The sequence below is a fragment of the Grammomys surdaster genome, unplaced genomic scaffold (assembly GCF_004785775.1).
Source record: "Grammomys surdaster isolate TR1022 unplaced genomic scaffold, NIH_TR_1.0 125852, whole genome shotgun sequence".
Lineage (NCBI taxonomy): Eukaryota > Metazoa > Chordata > Mammalia > Rodentia > Muridae > Grammomys > Grammomys surdaster.
In genome coordinates, this window is record NW_021620678.1 from 2,586,885 (window position 1) to 2,605,928 (window position 19,044).

The 19,044-nt window shown below is 41.9% G+C and overlaps 1 protein-coding gene across 1 annotated transcript in view; it reads right to left on the reverse strand.

Annotated features, from left to right (window-relative positions):
• Nucleotides 1-16,506, reverse strand: part of Slc25a17 (solute carrier family 25 member 17) — a 40,997-nt gene extending 24,491 nt beyond the window's left edge. Inside the window, exon 1 of the mRNA XM_028789997.1 lies at nt 16,332-16,506. Coding sequence (XP_028645830.1) covers nt 16,332-16,385 — 54 coding nt within the window. The 5' untranslated portion in view covers nt 16,386-16,506. The remainder of the gene's footprint in view (nt 1-16,331) is intronic.
• Nucleotides 16,507-19,044: the final 2,538 nt, after the last annotated feature.

A 19,044-nucleotide genomic window follows, 5' to 3' on the forward strand; every position in this document is an offset into this window, starting at 1 on the left:
TACATGCATGTTTGTCCGTGCAGTATTTGACTTCCTGCTGCAATCTGGAGGCTAGAAGAGGATGTCAGATTCCCTGGGACTGGAGTTCAGATGGTTGTGAGCTACCATGTGGGTGCTGGGAACTGAACCCAGGTCATCTAAGATAGCAGCTAGTGTTCTTAACCACGGATCAGTCTCCCCAGCTGCAGACTGTATTTTATTTTTAAAAGATTTATTTATGTATATAGTGCTCTGTCTACATGTTTGTCTGTACACCAGAAGAGGGCATTTGATACTATTACGGTAGATGCTTGTGAGTCACACTGTGGTTGCTGGGAATTGAACTCAGGACTTCTGGAAGAGCATCGAGTGCACTTAATCACTGAGCCATCTCTCTAGCCCCAGACTGCAATTTTTAAATGATCACTCATTAGTAGTGTTTGGCTGTAGTACTCTGCATCTGCCCCCATTAATTGCTAAGAACATGGCTCACAGAATCAACAGACCAGAACTCATGGGACCTTGAGAGATCAGGGAGCCTGTAAAGTCTGACCTAGGTCCTCTACATACATGCTATGGCTAAATAGCTTGGTGTTCTTGTGGAAATCCTAACAGGGAATGGGTGCTGTCCTTGACTCTCTCGCCTACTTGTAGGACCCACTCCCTTCTACTGGGTTGCCTTGTCCAGCCTTGATGTAATGGTATATGTCTGGTTTTACTGTAGTTTGTTATGCTGTTTGGGTGATCCCTGAGAGACCTGCTCTTTTCTGAGGGTCTGAGGGGAGAGAAGAGGGGGGAAGGAGGGGAAACTGCTTTGGATGCAATAAATTAGAGAAGAATATAATATGTATATATATAAATATATATTAAATATATATATGTATGAAGACTAAAATAATACTACAAATAAAAACTGCACACCACATCTAATATAACATGCTTGAGCTAAAATAAAAATATATCATGTAACATAAAAAAAAAACTGATTAGTGCTATCAGTTAAATTAAATTCTTACCAAGTAAACACAGTAGTTCTATCTATTGGGATTAGTCACATTTAGAATTCTATTATTAGATACTTAAAAGGAGAGCTTAATTTTCCAGAGAAATACCTTTTGTTTTTCTGATACTGAAAAAGAAACAAAACTATAGCACATTTGAAGACAGGAGATAAATGGAATTTTGACTTTTTTTTTTTTTTCAGGTCAGTTGCTACTATGATGCCCCTGATACTCCTCAAAATCAAAATAATCTAAAAATATAGTCTAAGTTGGATATGGTCGCACACATCTTTAATTTCAGAATTCAGAAGGCAGAGGCAGGCAGATCTCTATGAATCTGAGGCCAGCTTGGTCTACATAGCAAGTTCCAGGATAGTCAAGGCTACATGGCAAGACCTTGTCCCAAAAGACCAGTATGTGTGTATGTGTGATAGACATGTACATATATATAACTACTTCCTAAGATGCTTAATCAATATAATCTCCACAAATGGAAAAGGCATGCAAGAATCATACTATTATTTGAAATGTATGTGGATGTGTGTGTGTGCGTGTGTGTGTGTGTGTGTGTGGAGAGACCAGAGGTTGAAGTACAGTTTCTTACTTGTGGATGTCCTAACTCATGAAAATGTCACAGTGTGTTGTAGTTTATTAACCAGTTAACCTTAAAACAGGAAGATTATTTTGGATGACTAAGTAAAAATGAAGGAATTACAGGGCTCCTTAAAAGTAGCAGGGGCTAGCACAGTGACAGGGGCTAGCACAGTGACAGGGGCTAGCACAGTGACTCAGTGAGTAAAGGCTGCTGGTGTCAACCTGACAGCACCAGTTCAATCCCAGAACCCATGTGATGGAAGGCGAGAACTGACTTCTACAGCTGCTCGCTGATTCCACACATGTGCACCCACATCTACACATATAAATAAATTAAATGTAAACGAAAAAACTGAGAGGGGGGTAGGAGTGCAAGCCTTTAGTTCCAGCACTTAGGAATCCAAGGCAAGCACGTCTCTCCATCTGAGGCCAGCCTGATCCACGCAGAATTCTGAGCTACAGACTCTATCTAAACCAAACCAAACAAAAAACAATTAAAAGGAGGAAGAGGAGGAAGAGGAGGGAAGAAGAGGAGGAGAAAACCCTGGATTCTATCTATTCCCAACACTGGAGAAAAGAAAACTCAAGAGCAGATCAGAGGACTAAGTAGGAGAAAGCTACGCAGTGTAAGAAGAGACTCCAACTTCGAACTCTGCAGGTGATGGAGGAAGATGCCCCTAGTCAAGGAACATAGCAGCCTCTGGAAAGTGGTCGAAGGAAGGAAATGATCTTTACTCTAGAGCAGTGGGTCTCAACCTTCCTAATGCTTCATCCTCTTAATATAGTTCCTCACGCTGTGGTGATCCCCAGCCATAAAATTATTTTGTTGCTACTTCATAAGTGTAATTTTTCTACTGTTATGAATTGTAAGTATCTGATATGCAGATGGTCTTAGGCGACCCCTGTGAAGGGGGTCATTCAACACTCCCAAAAGGGGTTTTGACCACGGGCTGAGAACCACTGCCTTGAAAAAAGGGACATAGCTCTTGCAATGTCTTTATTTTTATCTTAGTGGTTTACTGAGTGCAGGTTTGCGCTGGCCTACCTTACAGATGATACACAGGTGTGGTTTTAAGCTACTTGGTAGGCATGGTCACGTTTGTTATGTAGAAACAGAAAACAGATACAACAGAGGATAAACCCTGGGAGGCAGAAAGAGCCCTGTGGTGCCTCTTACAGCAGCAGAGACTCCCAGTCCAGCTTCTGGACTTTCCTAAGGTGACCTGAAACATTCAGGTGGCATAGGAAGCTAGCTAGCCAGAATACCAGCCTGACTTGTCATCATTCCTGGAGACCAGCACACACATGTGCACACACCCATATACACACACACACACACACACACACACACACACACACCCTCTCTATGTTTTGTTAGAAACATGAATGTGAAGCTTAAAACTTGAATGCTGACATGGGAGTTTCTGACTACAGCAATATGGTGTCTTAGGCAACGTGCTGCCAATAATCCAGAAATGTTGAATATGACAAACATCCTTCTGCTTATTGCAATGCTCTAGAAAGTACAGGAAAGCCCTGGAGGCCTAGAGATTAGCCGTCCTTGGGGTTAAGCAGGTTCTTCTACTCCACTAGCCCCAGGAACTTTTTGTCTTGTTTTGCTTTTAAAATTGAGGTGAAATCCGTACAGTGTAACACTAACCATTGGAGAGTATACATTAAGGGCTGGGATGCACTAAGCTGCTGCGTGTGTTTCCTCATCGAGAAACACAAAGGGCTGCTTTCACATGCACTGTTACCTGCAACAAAATATTGTACATGCATTCCTTATACTGAGTCATACAAACACATGATTTTCAGAATCTGAATTAAACTTCTCTCAATCTATTCATATTTTTCCTGAGAACAATTTGTTCAGTTATACAGAATGAGAAGACACAAATGAGAAGCGGGCATGATGTACCACACTGCTGTGCCGGAGGCATGAAATAAACCTACTGAGTCCCACAGAATTCTAACTATCTGAGTAGGAGTGCTATTGCAGACAATAATTACAATTTATAAGAATCTATTTCTAGAAAAATCTATTTCAGAGGTTTCATTCTCTCACCAAAACCATTTTGAATTACAACATTCTGCATTGGGAGAACAAGTAAATTCCTACGCTGCATTGGCACTTGAAGGCAGGAGGTCCCTTCAGCTGGAAAGTCAAGGGCCCGGGTAGCCCAAAGGCAGAGTGGCAGAGGTGGGGTGTAAGCACCCAGACTCCTCACCCCTCATCACAGTTAAACCTCAGACTCCACCAAACACATATACACCTTCCTTTCACTTCTTTTTTATTTAAAAAAAAAAAGTATTACATTAATTTTGTGTGTGTGTGTGAGGCAGAGACAGACAGCAGACAGACAGAAAGACAGACAGACACACACACACACACACACACACACACACACACACACACACAAACTTGTTGGAGTCAAAGGACAATCTGTGGGAGTTTTCTTCTTCCACTATGTGGGTTCCAGAATGGAACACAGCTCATCAGCCTAGGCATTAAGAACTTTTACCCACTGAGTTATCTCACCAGCCCTTGATTTTTCCCCCTCTTTATTTGTAAGTGTGTGGATGCCCACCAAGGCCAGCTATGACATCAATCCCCCAGAGATTGAGTTTAGGTGGTTGTGAGCTGTCTAATCTGGTCCTTTGTAAGAGCAGCAAGTGCTCTTAACCAGAGCCATCTCCCCAGCCTAACACATATGACATACAAAAGACAAGGTTTCACATGTAGCCGTTGGCTGGTCTGGAATTCTCTATGTAAACCATGCTAGTCTTGAACTCAGTGATCTGCCATCCTCTGCTTCTTGAATGCCAGGATCACAGGTGTGTGACACTACACATACCCAACTCTTTTTGTTTCTTCAGGGTTAGTTTGTTGCTGTTTTGCTTTGTTCTGATCCGCTGCCTCGGAGCTACAGTGGTGGGACTGAAGGTGTATACCACCGTGCCCAGCCACATACAATTTTAACGTCACTCTGCCCCTCATGGAAGTGCACATGATGCACACAGATACCACTATGCCTAACTGTAAATACTTTTTTAAAAAAATGAAAGAGAGCCTGGGGATTGTGGCTCAGGTGGGAGAGGTGACACAGACATAACCACTGGAAACAGAGAGAGTCATGAAGCCAATGTGGCTGCTGAACACAGATCTAGTAAAGTTGAGTGAATTGCTACACTCGCTGTGCTCCTGTCTCTAACTTTTGGTCTCTCTGTGTTGCATTTTTGGGACCTTTTTTGCATTATGATTCATTTTATGTCTTTTCTTGAGAATAAATATGTCTGAGTTATTTTAGGAACATCCTAAGATTAGCTTTATTTGCCCACTATTTGGAAGTCTTCCTTATGCCCTGGAGACGGATAAGCACATAGCTTAATGAGGCCATTACTTCAGGAATCTGCTTGGAGCATCTGCCCCTGAGCTAACTCAAACAGTATAACTGGTACAGGGTAAACAGAGACAACTGACAAACCCTGACTGGCCAGGAGAACAGGTTAAAGATTCAAGATCCATATATATTATTTATGGGCTTAGAGCTCTTAGAGAATATAGTTTATAGATAGGGAGACAGGCACTGCCCTAGAGGAATAGAATTCAGTAAATAAGATAGATTGACTGAAATAAATGTTTTGTTTTTTTTTTTTTTTTTTTACTTTATAGCCTAGACCTGATCAAACATCTAGTTAGGTATTAGTATTTGCGATTCATAAGAAGCCTGGTTCAGACATTTTTTTGTATGGAGTGCTTTCAAACAGCAAACACGACAATCTAAAAACAGGCTGTCGTATAACAAATGCTTTGGAGGAGACATTCTTTAGAGTCTTTAAACTGGAGTTATAGGGTTAATGTAAGAATAAAATCTGTTCTGTTTGTTTTTTCTAGTTGTAACTGAACTATAACCCTAGATATGTAATGAAAAGTGAAACAAACATTCTGTGCCACTTGAATAATCATTAGTCTGTCTCTGTTCTGTGAAACTTGTATAAATAAAGAAGCACCTGGTTGCTAGCAAGTCAGAGCAACAAAAATGTCCCCATTGCTAGACGTCAGAGCTGCTAAATCCCCATGATCCACCCCTTCCAAACTCCCTCTTCCTTCCCTCCCCCCCTACTCCTTATCTCCTGTCAGCAAGGACCCCCCTCAACTCTGTTTTCTGTGTGGGAAAGGCCCCCAGCAGAGAGTGATTGCCTAGCATGCACAAAGCTCTAGGCTGCATCCTCAACTTCACATAAACTGTGTATAATGGTGTAGGTCTGTAATCCCCAGCACTCAAAGGTGATGCAGGAAGATGAGAAGTTCAAGATCATCCTTGGCCACACAAGAGCAATAAGGCCAGCCTGGGCTATAAGACTTTGTCTCAAAAAAGAAAAATAAAAAGAAAAAAAGTGTCTGGAGGAGGTGGAGGGAGGGCTCAGAAGTAGAGAGCACTGGTTGTTCTACCAGAGAATCAAAGTTCAACTTCCACCACCCATGTGGCAGCTCAAAGCATCTGTAATTCCAGTTCCAGGGGGTCCAAGATCCTCTTTGGACTTCACAGACACCAGGCATGCACTAGGTACACAGATATACTTTCAGATACAACACCCTACATATAAAAAGAAGTAAATAAAACCATTTTCTCCCTTTTCTTTTCTCTTCTCTTCTTTTCTTTTCCAAGACAGGGTTGCTCTGTTACTCTGTCTGTCCTAGAACTTGTTCTATAGATCAGGCTATCCTAGAACTCAGAGATCTGTCTTCCAAATGCTAGGATTAAAGACATGTGCCACCACCACTCAGTTATACCGGCTATAAACAATCTTTTTAAAAGATGAGAGGACTCAGTGTAATGACTCCTGCCTGTACTGTAGCTCTTGGGAGACTGAAGAGGAAAAAGGTTATGAGTCAGCCTGGCTATTTAGCAAGTTCTCAGGCCAGACTGAGACACAACAGAATTCAGAGAATAATATACTCTAGGAGCTCTCGGAGTATAACCTGGAGAACCCTGAATGCCTCTAAGGTTTTTCTGGGAGTTTGAACGATGAAAACTATTTATTATAAGGGACACATGTAGAGGTAAGGGGACAACTTGCAGAAGTTGATCTTCTGTCCACAGTATGAATTTTAGGATGAAATTCACACTACAAGACTTGGCAGCAAGTGCTGAGCCTTGCCAGCCCTAAACCTGGTAATCCTCCTGCCTCCACCACCTGAGTGCTGGGAATACAGGACTATACCACTGTGCCTGACTCAAAATTATTTTTAGAAGACTTATTATGAATCAATAAAACTTGCTTTTAAAAATTCTTATTCTCGCCGGGTGGTGGTGGCGCACACCTTTAATCCCAGCACTTGGGAGGCAGAGGCAGGTGGATTTCTGAGTTCGAGGCTAGCCTGGTCTACAGAGTGAGTTCCAGGACAGCCAGGGCTACAAAGAGAAACCTTGTCTCGAAAAACCAAAAAAAAAAAAAAAAATTCTTATTCTCCTGGAAGGCAGAGGCAGGTGGATTTCTGAGTTCGAGGACAACCTGGTCTACATAGCGAGTTCCAGGACAGCCAGGGCTACAAAGAGAAACCCTGTCTCGAAAAACAAAACAAAACAAAACAAATAAACAAAAAAACCAAAACAAACCAAAACAAAATTCTTATTCTCCTAGTATGAGGAGAATTTTTCACTTGCTAGATGTGCTCTTGCAAACAGAAAAAGGACTTACATAGTCTAACATCTGCAGATACATAAGCACCTCCTCTAATCTTTAGAAAATTATAACCTAAAAATGTTTTTGTTAACATGTGATGATATATTTTTTAAATTTCTCAATGATTTGCTTGATTCTAATACTGGGTTGTTGGGTTGTTGTTGTTTTTTTAAACAATATAGTTTCAAGTAGCTCAGGATGGCCCTGAGCTATCTAAGAAGCCAAGGATGATTTTGAACTCCAGATCTGCCTGTCTCTACCGTCTAAGTGCTGGAACTACAGAGGTGTACCTCTATACTTTGCTGAGAATTCAGTAATTATTAAGAGAATAAAGTGGTCCTGTGATCAATTTGAAAAGCATGCCTTTAAGTATGAAAAATATAACATTAATAACACACTCTATTATTTCCTAGCAATTATTTCTAGTATTGCATTCCCCAGATCTTGTCATATCAATGGGATACAAACCAGCAGATGACATGATCCTACCTCTATATGGCCCAATACCTCAACCAGGAAAACTCTCTAGGCACTCACTAAATAGTTTTATTGTTTTTCTGTTTTGAGATGGGGTGTCTCTATGTAGATGAGGTATCTCTATGTAGCCTTGGCTATCCAGGAACTCACTGTGTACCAGGCTGGCCTCAAACTCTGAGATCTGCCGGTTAATGCCTCCCCAGTGCCATGATTACAGGTGTGCAACACCATGTCCAGCCACTTAATGGGTTTTTAGTGACAAATGGGATATGATGACATAAAACTGTATTTTGGTTGGTGATATAAAAGTGAACACTTGGTCCTCATCCCAGGCTGCTGGCACACATCTGTTCATAAAACCTTTGGGAAGGTATCTAATATCCTTTCAGTGTGGGGGGCTGCAGAGATGGCTCAGCAGATAAAAGAGTGATTTCTGTCACAGCACCTATGTCTGGTGGCTCACAATGGCCTGTGACATCACCTCCAAAGGATCTGATGCCCTCTTCTGGCCTCTGTGGGCACCAGGCATGCTCAAGTACACAGACTTAGATGAAGGCAAAACACTTATATACATAAAATAATAACAATTAAAAAATACGAAATCATGAAGATTTACATTTCTATCTTATCTAAGAGTTACATGGCTCTAGTTCTAACAGTTAGGTCTGTGGTTTATTTTGTGTCCGTTTTTGTGTATAGCGTGTGTGAATGTTACCTCTTCCATTTACTGAAGGGACTACTGTTTTTTCACTGAGTTCAGGAGCCTTGCAGAAAATCAAGTGAATTCTGAAGATTTTAGATCCTCAATTCTATTCTGTTGATCTGTCTATTCTTGTGTCAGTAACCTCTTGATTGCTCAGCCTTGTAGCACTTGAAACCAGAAGTCCGATTTTATTCTTCTTTTTCAAGACTGCTATGGCATCTGTCTTCTGACTTTTTGCTAAAAGCAAGCTGGAATTTTGGTAGGATTGCTATGAATCTAAGAAGCCACACGGAAAGTGCTATAGTAAATCTTTCAAACTGCTAGCATAGCATTTCTTTCCACTTGTTTCGGTCTCCAGTCTCATTCAGTGATAACTTAGTCTTCAGCACATGTTGGGAGCCAAGTCCTAGCAGAAAGTGGCTATCATCTTTGCAGCCATCTCGGACCATATACCCTGACAAGAGACTTGTTTTTCAACAGTCCTCAACAGCTGAGCACACTCTGATAAACTTCTTGTTTTTCTCACAGATCTTGTTTTCTTGTTTAGTGCCCCAGCTGCAAGGTACATGTGGTAAAGTGTCTTCAGCGGCATTCCCCTGCTTGTGCTTATATATACCCAGGATTTCCTTTCAATAAAGGGGACTTGAACAGACTCTGTCTTGTCTCCATTCTTCAAGTCTCTTGCCCCTCCATCCCCACTCTCTCTCTTGCTAGACCCTACTGACTGACCCCTGCGGACCAGAGCACCTGGCCCCCAAATGTGGGGCAGTGTGGGCCGGGTCAAGCACAGCCACAAGTTTTATTATTCAGTTCTAAATACTGTTTCCATTATGATTTCTTCTCTAACGCACATATTATTCAGAATATGTGGGCACAGCATTCTGTGTCTGTAGGCTTTACTACTTGGGAAGTTTAGGTGGGAGGAGCCCTGGAGTTTAACACTAAAAGGATAAGGGGGTGGGGAAAAGGAGAAGAAATGCATCATGGGGGCTGGCATTTGCTACCAAGCCTGACACTCATGAGAGTACATGCCTGGAACTCATATGATGAAGGGAGTTGTCTTCTGATCTCCACACAATTGCCATGATGCACAGGCACAAACATATACACAACACTATAAATAACCTTAAAGAAATATATTTTTATACCCCATTAAATAAAATATATTTCTCCCTACCTTCTTTCCAGGTTATATTTTGCTTGGTTGGTTTTGAGAGGGTCTCCTATACGCCAGGCTGGCCTTATATTCACTATGAAGTTGAAGACAACTGTAGGCTCCTGACTCTCTGCCTCTGCCTCCCAAGTGCTGAGATTACAGGGGTGCACCACTACATTCAGTTTATGTGGTATCTGGATCAAACCCAGGACTCCATGCATGTTAAGCAAGCTCTCGACCAACTGAGCTACATCCCCTGCCCCTAGTAAACAATTCTTAAAACTGTGCTGTTTGGCTTGAAAAGATGTGTTCTGCATAAAGCTCCATATTTGTCTCCTAGATCAAATTAGTTAATGCATTACTCCTCATTCCAACTTCCTTCTAGTTCATCTAGAGGGTAAAAGGTGAGATCACTGGCTATGAGTGAAGCAGTAAGACAGGTCCCAGGAGGGAGGAGGGCGCCTCACTTCCTTTGGCTTTCTTCTTTTTCTTTTTTAATTTGGGAGGAGAGTGTTAGAGATTAAACTTGGGCCATGCTCACCACATACTTATTGACTTTCTGAACCTGGAGAAAAATAATTCATTTGCAAGAACAGACCTAACCAGAACTGGATCCTTACTGCTGTAATATTCCGTAACATCACAAGTGTCGGCCCACTACTGTCTCATGAGAACCCTGAGGATGAGGCATTACTGTCGGTCTCATAACTTGGTAAACCCAAGTTCAGAAAGAAAGTTAGCCACCACGACACAGGGCTAGGCATTACTCTAAAACCTTCCAGCTTGTATACCACATTTACTTCTCTAAAAAGGGGTAAGCGAGGGCCAGCCTGACTGGCTCAGAGGGTAGAGACACTGGTTGCCAAGTCTGATGACCCAAGTTTGATTCCCCAGAACCTACATGGGGTTAGGAGAAAACCAATTCCAGAAAGTTGTTTTCTGACCTTTAGAAATGTTCTCTATCTACAAAGTAAATGAATGAATGAATATATGAATGAATGAATGAATAATAAATAAATGTTGGAGGAAAACAAAGGTCAAAGAATGTTGTATACGTGACTATTCACTTTCAATTTCCTTTTTCTAATTCATGTGTAAAGTACTTACTATAAGTCTCAGGTAACATAAAAAGTCTGTTATTATTAACATTCACAAGCCCTGGGAAGTTACTGATATTTTACAGATAAGGATCCAAGTTAACTGAATCTGGAAATATAGTTATTTTTTCCAAATATCACAAAATTAGTGAAATATGAATAACAGGGCTATGGGAGATAACACTAACAATTACATTCTACAAAATGCTATCAAAACAAAAGGGCTTAATGGCAGTGTAAATAACCATAAAAAAATGAAATACTCTATACAATGGGACATTATATTTTTTGACGGGGGGTGGGGGTGGGGGGGTGTGTCTCTGTGTAACCCTGGCTGCTCTGGAACTTGCTCTGTAGACCAGGCTGGCTTCGAACTCAGAGATCCACCTGCTTCTGCCTCTTGTGCCAGCACACTCAGTTTTGGAATATTATATATTTTAAAAAGCAATGATATTTGAAGACTTGATTTTGTAGACAGGGTGTCCCTATACAGCCCAGACTGGCTTAGAAACTTAGGCTCCTCCTTCCTGACTTAAGAGTCCTGAGGTTTGGGATTACAGGTGTGTATCACCACTACACTGACTTCAGGGTATTTTAATGTCCTGATATACAGATGTCAGAAGTTTTGGGTAACACAGCATCACTCTCTTTTGCTGAATTTCTTTCCTTATTTTATGTATATGCTTATCTGCCTGGATGTATGTCTGTGTACCACATGCATGCAGTTCCTAGGGAGGCCAGAAGAGGGCATTGGATACTATTGGACTAGAATTAAAAGATGGCTGTAAGACATCATGTGGGTATTAGGCATTGCACCTGTTTTCTCTACAAGACCAGCCATAGCTCAGCTTAACTGTGGAGTCGTATCTCCAGCCTCTAATTATCTTTTGAAGAATTATCTTGTCCTATTGTGTACAATCTTGGCAGGACAGAAAATCCAAATGCCACCCTCAACTGCAGCTCCTGAAGAGGCTTCTAAGGGGTCCTGCCCAAGCCTTCCTTTCACACCTGCTAATTACAGGTGTGTAAGTGGTGCGTCAAGGGTTGCTTGGGCAAAGGATGTTAAGTTCTGTTAGAAGGGACTCTACAGGAATTTGAGTCACTCGCTTATCTGTTTGGGTTTTCCAAGACGGAGTTTCTCTGTAGTTTTGGCTGTCCTGGAACTTACTCTGTATACTAAGCTGTCCTCAATGGGTTTAAAAGGCATGAGCCATCACACACACACACACACACACACACACACACACACACCCAGCCAGCAGTATGAGTCTTAATCGGAATTCAGTAAGGGCAGAAGGTCAGAACAAAAACCTCTCATTTCAGTGGTAGCGTCTGCAAGAGGCTTCAGTGACTATTTCAGAAATCTTTCTACTAATATTTTTTTCCATTTCCCCACTGACAAGAGCAGGTCTCAAACAGCCTTTTAAAAAAATCCAACTTGCTTAAAATGCCCAGTCTGTTTTTCCACTCTGCAACCAGGAAGCACTAATTGCTTCACATGGAATATTCTTTATCCAAAATGAACACTCATAACAAGCAAATCTAAAAGCCAGTATGTAAAACTCTAATAACAGTTACATAAACAACAACAACAACAAATCTATGCACACTCATCTGTATATAAACAGACAGTACAGAGACCAAAGATGTACCCCATTTCGACAAGCATTCTACCTGACCAACTGTAACCCAAACTTTTCATGATTCTGGAGACTCTCTGACAATCTCAGTTACTCAAGAATGCACAAGGGTGCCTTGAACCCAGAAGTTCAAGGCCAGCCTAACCAATAGACAGAGACTGCCCTGCTAGATATATAGAGGTGAAAAAAAAAAAAACTAAGATGATTTAAATAAGCAATTGGTTCAAAAGAAGTTCCTTGAAATTGCTGATCAGTCAGGCCAGAAAGATGAGGCAGCAGAAGTAAAAGCTCTTGCCCACAGACTGAAGACCTGAGTTTGATTCCTGGAACCTTGTGGTGAAAGGAGACAGAGCCCTACAAGTTGTCCTCTCATGTCCAAACGCATCTTAACAAACAGACTAATATATAAAAAATTTGATGTTACCGATTATTCATTATGGTTTGAACCCTGTTTCAGTGTGTAATCTATCCTATGTAAATCTTATATATAGCATTTTGTAAATTGTAGACTAAGGAAATCTTTTACTTGCAAATCGGTATTTCTGAGCTAGGGATACAGCTAACTAATCTGGTAGAGTTTACCAAGAACATTTAGAAGCCTGTATTTTATCCTAGCACCAGTAAAAACCTAATGTTCTATCTCAAACTTAGGAAATGGGAGGATCAGAAGTTCAAGGTCATCCTTGGTCACACAGCAGGTCAAAGCCAGCCTGGGCAAGACATTTTTATTTATGAAATATTTCAATGATAAGCTGACGATAATCAAAATATAAAATCATAAATCTAAGTATACTTTTTAAATGATTCTTTACATATGAAGCCAGTGAACTAACAGCATCTTTCTGAAGCAAGGTAATTCTTGTTTTGAGAAATTTAAGTTTATCTGTAATTTATCTACAGTAAAGTAGTTATATAGAGTGCTTGAAGCCTTAGTGTTATTTAACCTTAATATAGAAACCTGCTAAGAGTTTGAAAACAACTCTTTGGCACGGCAGTTTAATAGTAATAGTGGTGATGATGGAGAAGAAGGAGGAGGAGGAAGAAGAGGAGGAAAAAGAGAAGGAAGAGGAGAAGGAGAAGAAGGAGGAGGAGGAAGAAGAAGAGGAAGAAGAGGAGGAAGAGGAGAAGGAGGAGGAGGAAGAGGAGGAAGAAGAAGAGGAAGAAGAGGAGGAGGAGGAAGAAGAAGAAAAGGAGGAAAAAGAGAAGGAAGAGAAGGAGAAGGAGGAGGAGGAAGAAGAAGAAGAAGAAGAGGAAGAGAAAGAGGAGGAAGAATAGGAAAAACAAGAGGAGGAAGAAGAAGAGGAGGAGGAAGAGGAAGAAGAGGAGGAAGAAGAGGAACCACAGCAACAACAACAACAAGGCATGACCAGGGAGCAGAAAGAGGTAGGAGGATCACAAGTTCAGTTCAAGCCTAGGCTACACACCACACACACACACACACACACACACACACACACACACACCATGAAGCAGCTGGATATGATAATACATGCCTATAATGCCTAGGATTTAGGAGGCTGAGGCTAAAAGATTACAAGGTTGAGCCTATCTTGGGCTACACAGTGAGACCCTATTTCAAATAACTCAAACTAAAACAACGAACAAAACTACTTCTCACTCATATATGTGCTAGAAATACTACTCTCTGACAAGAATTATCTGACAATGAATTATTCTTATAAAAGCATATAATAGATAATTTAGGATTAAATGGCAAAATCAGGATGCGTAATTTCAAGTGAAACTTTAACAAAAGAAAAACAGGCAAAAAAAAAAAAATCAATGAAAAAATTTTTTTGCTTATTAATAGATAGATATCACCCTGCCCATAATCATGCTTTACCACAGGGCTCAGAAACCTGGTCCATAGGCCAAAGCCAATGTACTGCCTGTTCCCATGACAATGTTTTATGGGAAACAGAGCTCAGCCCATTTGTTTACTTATGGTCTATGTGCTTTCCCACCACCATGGTCATACATAATTCATAAATTATGTCATCTCACTAGAAAAGTGCTTGCTGGCCCTATTTGTTTAGCATTTACTATTTAAAATCATTTTGTTTACTCGTATACTGTCTGACCTTTCCACTAGAACCAACAATTAATGAAGAAAATGACTGTTCTCCACTATGTTCTTCAAACCTAGAAGAGCTCACGGCCCACAGAATGAACTCAACCAATGACATCTGATAAGAGAAAGAAAAGGTAACAAAAATTTCCATCTTCCTATGCTCTGTCTCGCTCCACTTTGCCCACCAACCCACCAAACTGGTCTTCTTAATTAACCACTGGACGTATCATTTTGATAAACCCAATATTTAGTTCTAGGTCCTCACCTTATTTGACCTCTCACAGTTGATGACACACTTGGACAACACCCTCTCCCTGACATACTTCCTTCCAACAGCTGGCAGAGCCTTTTCCTCCCACTCCACACTGGGTTTCAGGTCTTTCTCTGCAGCGGGCTCCCTCTCCCCACCTTTTAATGTCAGCAGCTTTTCCACTTGGTAGCTGGTCGAAGTTAACCCACCCCCAGCCCCCAACACACACTTCCTTGGTGAGTTAATCATTTAATCTCATGCTGTTTTTTTTATCTTTGCCCCCAAACCTGTGTCTTCACCACTACTGTCAGTTCGTCAAATATTTGTTGGACACAAGCAACCCTAAGCGATACCCAAGCTATGGTTCTTATAAGTCCATTCCAGACAACTGCTCCCTTACCACTTCACCACCTTACCTAGGCCTCCTTGCCTGAGAGAGATGTGCCCTCCATACTCTACTCTCCATAGAGCAGCCAGGAGGATCAGGTTTGAAATGTCAATCAGTAAATTCAACCACCACCTCTCTTCTACACAAAGTCAGGAATAATTTGGTCTCCATTTACATTTCCACTCCAGTCAAATAGGTCTCTGTGACCAACTGAAAACATGTCACAGCAAACTTCCACCCCAGTTCTTGCATAATGAGCAAAAGGCACTTCTGGTTGATTTAAACGAATTTGGCTCCTTGAATAAGACCGAGTACTATTGCCTCACCTAATTCTCAAGGTCTAGGAGAAAAGTGTAATATTTCTTCCCTCTTCACAGATTACAAATGTGAGATTTGAGATTACCTAGTAAACAAATGATAGAATTGGAATTCAAAAATGCAGATTATTCTTCACCAGAATGTGAGCTGGCCCTGAATTAATATTGGGCTAGGAATAGCATTCAGTAATGGCTCACCTAATGGACAGGAATGGTCCACAGTGATTCTATGTGGCTAAAGGTACATGTTGGAAGTTAGGGAAGAAAATGGGAAACAGTTTGAGGAAGAAAACCAGAAGAGGAATGTTATTTGTGCCAAGAATGTAAAGTTTCAGAGAAAAGGGACTTGTCAAATGGAAGGAACTTAGACACCTCTTAATCCAAGAGCAAGGCGCTTAACTCACAGAAATCACATGGAGGTGATAACAACACCGACCTTGACTTAAAAAACAAGCAAGCAAACAAACAAACAAACAAACAAACAAAAAACACCCTATCCTTTCCTGGCAATAATGCTGACTAGAAATATTCTATTAGCTATTGGCACTTGTCTGTGATAAGGTGTGACAACAGGTTGTCTGTAGGCTTACATCAAGCACCTCATCTTCACACTTAGTTTCTCCACCAGACCAATTTAGACGAAGTTTGTGTGCCGTAAGAGTTGGGTAAGGGAATGGTTGACCTTAAACTTTTAAACTTCATAAGGCAAAGAAAATAGCAATTATCTTCTTTCTTCTTCCCTCTGGACATTTGTGAGTGCTAGTCCAGACAGTCTCTGGGAAAGCCCAAGAGGGGAGGGACTGAGGCAGAGGGTGGATCCTGGCCTCGCTCTCCCTCTTGTAGCTGCAATTTTCTGTTTATGCCCGTCCTTTTTGTCCCAGTTGTGATAGACTCAGCCCCCACATCTCCCTCGTGCCCATCTTCCCGACCCATCCCGAGATTTTCGAAGCCCCAAACCCCTCCTCACCACGGCTCCGGCCACGGCGTGTACCAGACTTTCGTAGGACAACACAGAGGCCATGGTGCTACACTTTTCACTCAGACGCCTCAGAGTGTGTGGGTTCCTGAAAGGACCGTCTCAAGCCCCACCTCTCAGAAGTCTGGCCCGCCTCCACCAGAACGACTACTTCCGGGTCACAGACTGCCCTCGTTCGCTGGGGAGAGCAGTCGGGGAGGTGAGTGTGAAGTACCCAGAAACGTCCCTGAACACTGATTGGCCCAGATCGATCAAGGGGCGGGACAATGCTAAACTGACTAGAAAGGATCTGTGTTCAGAGCACCGCCTGCCTGCGCAGGTTCCTAGCCCCTCAGTCTGACTGTGTTTCCACACTGACTTGGTTAGTCATGCCCATGAAACGGGAGGGCATAGAAGTCCTTAATGACTCCTGCACCCCAATTCTTTGCAAAATACATGTTGGCAGGCTCAGTTGTAAGAGTGCTTGCTAGGCATGATTACCAGCAAACCAGATACAGCAGTAACCACAGCACTCAGGAAGTGGAAAGAGGGTTCAGGGGACTGAAGAGTTGGCTCAGTTAAGAACAAGTACTCCTCTTGAAGAGGAACCGCGTTTAAGTCCTAGTATCCACATCCTGACAAGCAACTATAGTTCCAGGGGACCTGACCTCTGCGGGTTTCTGCACACACTCACTGAGTCACACACATACGACTAAATATTTTGTTAAAAGAAATCATTAGTTCAGTCACCCTCGGCTACATAGAGAGCTGGAGATTACCCTGGGCTGTGAGACCTGACTCAAAATAAAACAAAAACCAAAACAGAGGACTGCCTAAACCCGAAAACATAGCCTGTAATCCCAGTGGAGTTGGTTAGCCAGAACAGAAACCACCTCAAAACAAAAGCAACCTTCCAATATAAGCTGATATAGATAAGGAGTGGGTCAATGTCTCCAACCTTTGTTTCTCCGTTCAGCCATCCCAACATCCCATCCCCATCCCTGCTGTGAGATATAGATTCAAGGCACTGAAGCCTAGGAGTCAAAGCTCTAGCATGGTTTGTTGGCAGGGTTAGATTTGTTTAAACTGACAATTTGGCGCTGTGTGGATGACTCAGCAGCTAAGAATGCTTGCTGTCCTTGCAGAGGATGTGTTCGGTTGCTATCACACAAACCTCTATGTTCCAGGGGACCTACCCACAGCTTTCTATCCTCTGGGGAATTCAGGACCGCTTACATAAATGCAAGCACTCATGCACCATAAAGTAAATCTAAAAGCAAAGTCAGTATTTTACCCTCCCACTCTGATAATGTCTTAGGGTTTCTATTTCTGCACAAAATGACCAAGAAGTTGGGGACAAAAGGGTTTTATTCAGCTTACACTTCCACATGGCTGTTCACCAAAGCAAGTCAGGATTGGAACAGTCAAGAAGCAGGCTGGAGCTGATGCAGAGGCCAGGGATGCTACTTAATGGCTTGCTCAGCTTGCTTTCTTACAGAACCCAAGATTATTAACCCAGAGATGGCACCACCCACAATGGGCCCTCCCACCATTGATCACTAATTGAGAAAGTGCCTTACAGCTGGATCTTATGGAGACATTTCCTCAAGGGAGGCTTTCTCTGTGATAACTCCAATTTGTGTCAAGTTGACACACAAAACCAGCCAGTACACACATTATGAAGTTTCACAGAATTGTTCAAACTTTCAAAACCTGATATTGCTATATTTGCTTTCCTCTTCAATCCTCTTATTTTTAAAAGTATATGTGTCTGCGTATTAGTGCACTGCTTTCGGAAGCTGGGAGAGCTACTATCACCTGGAGCTGGAGTTACACGCATGGTCTGCCAAACACGGGTGGGTGCTTGGGAACTGACTACCAGTCCTCAGCACTACGTGCTCTTGTAGCGCTCTTAACTACCGAACCATCTCCCAGCCCCAACTATGGTTTTATTAGTTGCATACTCGTTGTAACTACTATACCTTAAATTTAATGGACTACAAACTTCAATTAGGCTGTCCTTTACTTTTCAGAGAAAGCCGTGGAGATTCTGGCAGCACACACCTGGTATTCTTTAACCACTATCATTCAAATGTGTACTTTGGCTTTCAATTTCTTACAGCAGCAGGCAGGCATGCTGACACAACTATTATCTAATACTACTAGTTAGAGGGCTGAAGCAGAAAGATGGGAATTTAAGCCAGCCTGCATGACATAGCAAAACCCAAGTCAACAAAACAAAAACCAGCAACCTGAAGTTTGTTATTGCCAGGCATGATGGTGCATGCCTTTGATCCCGACACCTGAGAAGGCAGAGGCTTTGTGGGCAGCCTGGTCTACTCAATGAATTTCAGTTTCAAGCCAGTCAGATAGATACATTGTGAAATCTTGTCTTCCCCACCCACTCAAAAAGGGTGCATGTGCAAAGCTTCTGTAATCACATTAAAGGATTCACAAAGAACTGTGAAGTCACAAGCCTGGGTCTGTAAAAATCCTAGTTCCACAAATGTTACACTGAGCAACTACCAAAGTGCTTCAGTTTCTTCACCTATAAAATAAGGCAAAGCAATAAATGTACTCACATTGTGGTATAACAATTCAGAGATTCCTGGAGGAACTAATTACAACAGTGCCTGGAACCATACCTAGTATGATGTGTTTAATTCAGGTCCATTAAAAACAGAAGCCATCACTCCTTTATGAAGCCACTTCCCGATGTGTGACA